Source organism: Rhipicephalus sanguineus, chromosome 5 (assembly GCF_013339695.2).
Source record: "Rhipicephalus sanguineus isolate Rsan-2018 chromosome 5, BIME_Rsan_1.4, whole genome shotgun sequence".
NCBI lineage: Eukaryota > Metazoa > Arthropoda > Arachnida > Ixodida > Ixodidae > Rhipicephalus > Rhipicephalus sanguineus.
In genome coordinates, this window is record NC_051180.1 from 54,195,440 (window position 1) to 54,203,484 (window position 8,045).

General features: G+C 49.2%; 1 protein-coding gene across 1 annotated transcript; it reads right to left on the reverse strand.

Moving 5' to 3' along the window:
* Positions 1-1,524: 1,524 nt before the first annotated feature.
* LOC119393634 (next to BRCA1 gene 1 protein) lies at positions 1,525-4,666 on the reverse strand. The gene has a single exon (XM_037660743.2). The coding sequence runs from the start codon at positions 4,631-4,633 to the stop codon at positions 2,156-2,158; it is 2,478 nt and encodes an 825-aa protein (XP_037516671.1). The 5' UTR covers positions 4,634-4,666; the 3' UTR covers positions 1,525-2,155.
* Positions 4,667-8,045: the final 3,379 nt, after the last annotated feature.

An 8,045-nucleotide genomic window follows, 5' to 3' on the forward strand; every position in this document is an offset into this window, starting at 1 on the left:
TGTTCCTGCAATTGTTGCAGATGCCACATGCAAGTAGAGCCATAAGAGACAAGACGACGTACATCATGTGCTTATTTTTGCAAGCAGTGTCATCACGGCTAGTCCTGTTGTTACTTGATGTCAGTGGATTTTGCTCTGTACGATGCCATAACAATACAGCAGAATCCTCTTAGCAATGGAACCTGAAGGTACCAGAAAATGCGTGTGCTGTGTAGAGGCTGTGGCACTGTATGTCATAACACCTTAACACAGTTTTCAGGGAACTTAAGCATCAAGGAGTAACCTATGATATACAATTTATTAGGTGGTGACTGTAGTACATGCGCTGCATTAAATATATAATAATTATTCCTAACTTGAGTTCTTGCAACCACTTTTTATGTGCTATTTCTGTGGCTTAATGATATGCTTATTTTCTTGAATATGGTAGAGAGTGACAGTCACCTTTTTTCGCCCTGAAATGCAGACATTAAATGTAGGAAAGTGGCGCAACACAGGACAAAGACGTACACGAGGGAACAAGTACAAGTGCTCAAGTAGTGCGCTTGTACTTGTTCCCTCGTCTACGTCTTTGTCCTGAGTGGCGCCGCTTTCCTATATTTAACAATGCACCAACTAGCCCATCAACGAGTTTCTTAAGGTGCAGACATTACACCACGAGAAAGTCCATCGAAAACCACATTTTCGAAGAAGCAATAAAATCTAAATTCTAAGAGTGCAATCCCTAGACTAATCAGTAGGTAGCATTAGGGGCTACTTACTGAAGTTTGATGCGAAACAATGATCTAAAAGCTAATAGAGGCAGTTAACAGGTGACAACACTGAACCAAATGAGGTGAGAAGCATCTCGTGAGCAGTGCTTTTAATGCTCTTTGTACACCCAAGGTGGCATTTTCGATAGAAAATAGGCATTAGTTGATTTTGACATCCTCATTCTTCCTGGGGAAAAAAAAAGCCTTTAGGGCTTACACTTCCAACTCTGCTTCTTTGTACAAGAATGAAAATGTTCTTGAAAATGAGAGTTTGAGAATACCACTGTAGGCCTTGAGGTTGGTATAGCATCTTGGTACGGGCCCTCCAAGGGTTTTGACATTTGAAAAAGCTCGACATGCTGGAGCACGTGAAAGAGCCAACAAGAATGTTCACGGTCTGAATCAGACTACTTCATTGTTCTAAAGTTTCCAAGGCAAAATGAAACTAGCGCAAAATGTAGCAAGTGGTTAAGAGTTATGATAACATGTGGTGTACAGAACTGCCGACAAGGTTGTGCTTTTGCATTGTTATCATTTCTGTGCTCTCTACACCCATGTGCAATATGAATCGGCATTTGGCCAACTTCTACGAACATTCAAAGTTTAAACTTAGAAGCATATTTATAAAACAGACTTGCACAATATGCAAATACGAAGTGGCTTTTGCATCCTGTATGACCACTACGCATTTCTGGTTGTACTGTGGACACTACATTCAGGGTACTCTGCATCCTGTCAAGCAGACAAATTGCACGCCAGATATGGTTATGTCGTCTTTATTTCTAGAATGTTACATGTTGGCAGAGAAACAATAGGATGATGCCAGTGACATAAGCCTTCACCATTAAGCTGAGAGAGTACACACTTCGAAGAAAACATTGAGGATGCATCAAAAGTGTTCGAATCTGTGCATTGATGTGCACCGCATACTACCACAGTAGCAGTCTAAAGACACAGAAAGAAAAAACGTTTTAGCGATGCAACTAACTGCAAGCTACAAATTTTACTCCAACACATAAAAACAGCAAGCTTCTTTTGCCAACTTAACAAACAAAAAGAAAATACGCACTGCATCTATGTGAATGTAACATAGCTGGACAATTTCTTTCCAAGCACTGATAAAAACACTACTGGTTGCACAGCCAAGAACATGAAGGATTTATGACTTCCAGAGTATACATTTTTCAACTTGACAGGCATAGCAGGATTTGAGGTTTTTGCATCTTGCTTTTAGACATTCCGTGCATACTCGTGCTAGTAAAATTTTTTGCTAAACAAAGGTGAAGGCAGGCAGTATGATGGCATAAAAATGTTTAAATAGAGACTCCTATTGGTAACACAAGAATATAATGTTAACACAAGGCATGAAACCAATAGAGGAGGTGCAAAGCATGAAGATAAATTTAGTCGAAAGAACACATGAATGGACGCGCCGTTGGAGGGCCCTCCACAGGTGCTGCTGTGGACCAGCTCTCTACATTAGCGTTCACAAGTTCTTCAATGACTTTCTGGATGTCTCCCGAATATTTCTTAAGCAGGACCGAGTTGAGCTCCCGGTTCCTGAAACCCATCTCGAAGAGCTTGCCCTCAGGTGCAAGGTGTGCTGGTGGCGACCAGTGCGGTGAACTCATTCGCTGCCTCTCTTGCTGGATTCCCGTGAAGACTGTCTTGGCCGTATTGAACACTGTGGCTGCAGCATTCAAGGCTCCGTTGACGAGGGCTTCTGGGAGTGCGTCACCAACCCCTTCCACCTTGTAGGTCTTCCGGGTAGAAAAAGCTGGCTTCGTTGCAGCCCTGGCAGCGTCTTCACTGTTGTCGGCTGATGAGCTGGCATCGTTCTGCCTCTCATCACGATCGGAAGGCCTCTTGATGTCAGCTGCGCTTGTCTGGGTTGTTGCAGTGGACGAGTTTGAAGTGTCAGACTCGGTGAGAGGACCTCGGAACCGGAGAGGCAACGCAGGAGTGCCGCCATTCTCTCCTTCATTATCACTGTATCCCTGTGGAGGGGCAACGGCAGACGAAGACATGCACTGCAGTGGATCACAGTAGTTGCACTTGGGAGGCTTGGCAATCACCTCGCAAGAAGTTGCCGCGCTCTGCAGGGCAGATTCGCTTCTTTCCACTGCAGGCTTTGGCTCTGGGAGATTGAAAGGTATGTTGAGATTAAAGCAAGACGGCAGTGGCACGACTTCGAAATCGGCCTCTGTCTCGACGCTGCTCAGGCTGAGCACACTGGCAGACTCCTCAGTGTCGTGAAGGAGTGGCATGTCCAGGATCGACATGTTTGAACCGAGAGTTGCTACGTTACTCTCGTCCACCTCTTCGGGTTCGGGCGACTTGCGAGGAGTGACCGCAGCTGGAGTATTGAATGGGGTCGCAGTGTGCGAAACAATGTTGGCTTTGAGTCCAGTGGCAAAATCCTCTGGCTTGAGAGTCGGTTCGTGGCTGAAGTCGTCATCTGCTCCGGCAACGACCTTGAGGCTGGACATGTGCTTCTGTTTCGGCTCAAGGGTGAGAGCAGGGTCCACAACTACGTTGCACCACAGTCGGTGGCCAAAGTAGCCCTGCGGACTGAACATCCTCCAGTGGGTCTGGTAGTGACCGGGCTCGTGCGGTGCCGTGAACTGCACTTCCAGCATGCCTTCTTCGTTGGGCAACAGTCGAGGAGCCTCAATGTCCGTGTCATTAGGCATAAGCCCTAGAGTGCCCCAGCAGTACTTGAGAAGTATATTCTCGTTCCACGCTCGGTTTCCCGAGTTTCGCACTTTCCATCGCTTCGTGAAGCGCGTTCCAGGCTGGACGTGGGTCCAGTCCGGTATGGTGTCGTCGCAGACGAACTCGGAGTCGTAGGCGTCGGGATTCAAGTAGTTCTCGGTGCTTGACGACGCACCAGGAAGTCTGTAGATGTTGCTGTCCCTGAGATTATACTTTTCGAGCTTCTTCATGAGCTTCTGCATTTTCATCTCCTGCTTCATTTCCCGGATCGCGGAGGCGCGATTTGGCGAGCGTATCGGTCGGAAGGTGCAGCCGTTGGAGCGCTTGCGACGCGGGACCTGCTGCTGCGAGCCAGCTGGTTTGCGAATCTTGAGCATCGCGTGAGAGCTGTCGTGCACGCTGGGCAGCGATTCGCACACTTCGCACAGATCGTAATTCGGGCAGATCCAGCACCTGTAGCGGATTCCCTGAACCTGACAGCGGCAATTGCCGCACGTTGGCGCGTCCGGGAATGGGTCGGCAGCAGTGGCTGCCGCCGCCGTCCACTTGTCGACCTTGCGCTCGTCGAGCCGCTTGAAAACCTCTGCCGTAACTTCATCCTTGATCTCGTTCCTAAGCGTTCGCACGAAGTCGACGAACCAGGCTGGTGGAGGGCTTGTACCGCTGTCACCTGCATCGACTCGCGGCTCGGCGGACGAAGCCTCCATGGAAGCGACGGCTGGTGCAACAGACGCGTCACTCTGCGTCTCCGACGCGTTGTTGTTGTTTCCGCCAACAAACACGAACTCTCCAGAGATGCTGCCCGAGCCGTGAGGGCTGCCTAGCGGCTGCGTTGCAGCGCTCGTCGATGGCCCGTCTTCTGCTGTGATCTGCACCAGAAGTACGTTGCCTTTCTTCTCGGCAACGCGGATGGCTTCTTGCATTTCGGGCTCCGAAGAAAGGTGCACCCTCTCGTCCTCATCATCGGCGTACGTTATGCGGACGGCTGACGCAGTCGGGGACAAGCCACAGCCTTGAAGCAACGTCTCCTGTACTGTAGCCCAGCTAGAGTCACTCGGCAAACTCAGTTGAAACCGTATGGGACGAGGCGTATACTCCACAACGAAGCGAGTCTCAGCCATGTTCACATAATTTTCGTCATCAACGAGTGCAGCTGATATGCGCATTTTCCTGCCCTCCTGCCTAGCCAGGGTTTAGCTATGACGTCATGACGAAGGCGTTTGCCGCCAGGCCGCGCATGACGCGGGATGCGCCGCAGCGCCACCATGTCTCAGTTTCGATTTCGGTTGTCTGAAACGGCCGAAGACGTCACGCAAGGTCAGTTTGAAATGAATTAGGTGCCATCAAAACAATTGTTATGTGGTAGAGGTTATCTGAAACTGCGGCTCGAGTCGTGTGCTGCATTACTGTTGCGGAACTACCCAGTATTCGATAAAAAAGAAAGCCCTGAAGCCAGAAAGATGCAGCTCAAAATTCGCTTGCGAAAGCAATGCAGCAGCACATTATATGTATGTCAAAACTTGTAAACCGAAGAAATTTTATTGTAGGCTCACTTGCACTTTATAGCAAAGCCTATTTGCATGTTAATCGTGTGGTATGGAACAATATGGAAGGAGAATTTTGCAGCATCCCTCTCAATTATCTAACTCAATTTTCAACTTTCTGTCGCTTTTTGTAGACAAGATATTGCATTTAGCCTCCGTCAAAACGCATGCGCAGGTGCTGGGAATAAAACATTTCACATTGTTTCCAAGCAGAATAACGCTGTAGCCCCTGAGCCATTTCTGTCTTGGCAGGCAGCAGAAGCGGCCTACACGCCAATGACACCGTAGTGGACAGTGGCTGCCAGGGGCGTTCAATTCGGGGGGGGGGGGGGGGGTTCAACTCCCCCCCCCCCCGAAATTTTTCAGTTTTGCTTGCATATATATACACGCACACATACAAACGCACGTACGAACATACATAAAGTATGGTTGAACCCCCCCCCCCCCCCCGAAAAAAATTTCTGGCTACGCCCCTGGTAGCTGCAACCGCATTTGAACAAATATAACGTGTGCGAGTCTCTCGCATGTACATGTGCAGTGGAATTTTGGAATTTCACGGGCGCTGGAACGCAAATTCAAGTAAAAAAAGAAAAGAAAAGGAATAAGCACTCCTATTAAGAAGCACGAGAAGGAACGAGTCCTATGGTGAGCACGCCAATTATTTTTATTACTGTGTTGATTAGAATATATTGACTTTGCTTAGTATTTGTACACAAACCAAGTTTGTGTACAAATGCGCCTGTAAGTTTTCAATTTCATGCTCGGATGTAGGGTTTGAAGCTCGCTGTACTCTTTGTCCGGTCTGAAATTGTATATTGTTTTTCTTGCAAGCTATGTTGCGGTCGTTCAAATTCAATATTACATGAAGTCAATGAAATTACATTCAATAAGCGTCAATGGAATAGGTTCCCCTTTTGCTCGAAGTGCTTCTGCACGCATGTTTACTTTTCGTCATTTGTGCTACGTCGGCGCGCTTGCAAGCACGCTTATGTTGCTTCCAACATGGAATCTCAAGCGGACACTGCGGACCTAGGAATGGTCACACTGCCCACTCGTACTTTTGCGCAAGCAGTTCAAGCACGCATGGAAGCCTGAGAGAAAGAAAATAAGTTCCGAGAGCAGAAGGGTTCTTTCGTTTTCCCGCCCGCTGTAGTATAAGACGCCTTTGTACAAATCGTGGCCGAGGCGACGGACTCGTCTTTCCTTCCGCCCATGTCAGCTGAGATTGCACGCTACGTATCTGGAACCTAAGAAGGGAAGTCGCCTATGTGTCTGCCTGTAATCTAAGCTGAACGAGTGAAAGCCAAGATTCTGGCGCGGGGGCGGAGGATTAAGAGGCTGAGGTGCGGATTAGAGCGGATTAGCAGGGACCATAGCTCGCGCTCCCGGCTTCGCACCTTTTATACTGCCGATGCAGCCATCAGACTCTTCGCACAACAAACCGTTTACTTTTCGCACCTGCTGTGCATGCTTCTTTTGGTATTCATTCGTCCCTCGTGATAATAAACCCCGATGCCGAATGATGTGTACGCTCGAAATCGGTAATGCTCTACTTCGGCGGGTCTGTGATAATGCGCGTAAAACATTTCATAGCGATGACTAGCATGAAATAATTACGAGCCGTCGCGTGCTTTATATTCTTTAATAGGTGGTATACCGTACGGATACCGTAATTCGTAACGCGCTTCTTTGTCAAGATTAATGTCTTAAATGTAAACATTTTGACAGAAATCTGTCTGGCTGGGTGGAATATTTAGGAGGTTACTATGGCTCCAGCCAAGTTTAAAGGCCCGAACACACGTACGCGTTGCAGCGCGTCAACGCGTGACTTTTTGACGCGGCGCCGCGCCCTCTCCCTATGGGGAGAGAGGGTGCGCGGCTACGCGAAGCTGCGCGCCCTCCCTCTCCATAGGGAGAGGGCGCGACGCCGCGTCAAAAAGTCACGCGCTGCAACGCGTACGTGTGTTCGGGCCTTAAAGGGGCCCTGCAACACTTTTCGAGCATGCTCAAAAAGCGCTGCCGATCGGTAGTCGAGGCTCCCGAGAACACGCGAGCCAAATATTATAGCGATGCGCACGGCCTGGAATTTACAATAAATTCTCAAAGTCAGCTGAAAATCGCTCCCTCTTCTGTCGACAAATGATGTATTAGTCCGCAAAATATGACGCGATTGTCGGCAGTTTCACCATTGGCTGATGTTATAATCACGATAACACCCTCATTATTACCTTCGTTGTTAATTTTGAGTTCAATAAGTAGATAATATGTATGTTTATATTCTGTTATCGCGTTAAAAACACCGAACAAACATGCTTCCGGTCTCACCGACAGCTCGTCTGCTCGTAGTTGCGTGGTTCCGTTTTCTTCGCCATGCGCAGTACCGAAAACGTGAATATTTCTGTGCTTTTGACCATCGCCGGTTGCCGTTGAGAGTGGCAGCCGTTCGAGTGTTGCCTCGTCAGCTGGGAACTGCATCGTCGGCACGTTCTCACGACCGACCGAGGCAGCCGTGCAGCATGTCTCCGATAACAATGCTGGCGTCCGGTAATGGCGGCGCTTCGGGGTCGTCTGCCAGTGCCGTCTTACGAGGCGGTGTATCGGAGTATGGGCCGAAACCGATCTCAGCTGTCATTCATTCCAAACGAGCGCGCAGGTTTGCTTCCATGGTTGGCAAAGCGATGAAAACACTACGGCGTTCGAGGTGCACACCCAACATTACCAAACCGACGCGCAGTTTTCAAGCACGCGCGATACGGCTCCGCTCGACGAGAACGACGCAAGCCGACCGGAAGTGGCGGCACAGACCACGTGGCTGCGCCCAGACGTCAGAGAGAAAAAGAAAAAATTGGCCGTGTATCTGCGTGCTTCGCTGCAAATGTCGTCTAAAGACGATAGAAGAGGCGCTGCGTGAGATATGGATGCCATCTGGCAATACGTCGGGAAACATGAGTGCTGTGTTGCGGGCTGGTCGTCCCGGCGCAGCGGCAGGCGAAGACCGGCGGTGACCAACGCGACCGGTGGGGACGCCGGCCAG

Bases quoted from the DNA above. Each gene is read 5' to 3' on its own strand.
- LOC119393634 (XM_037660743.2), bottom strand. From the start codon at position 4,633: ATGCGCATATCAGCTGCACTCGTTGATGACGAAAATTATGTGAACATG.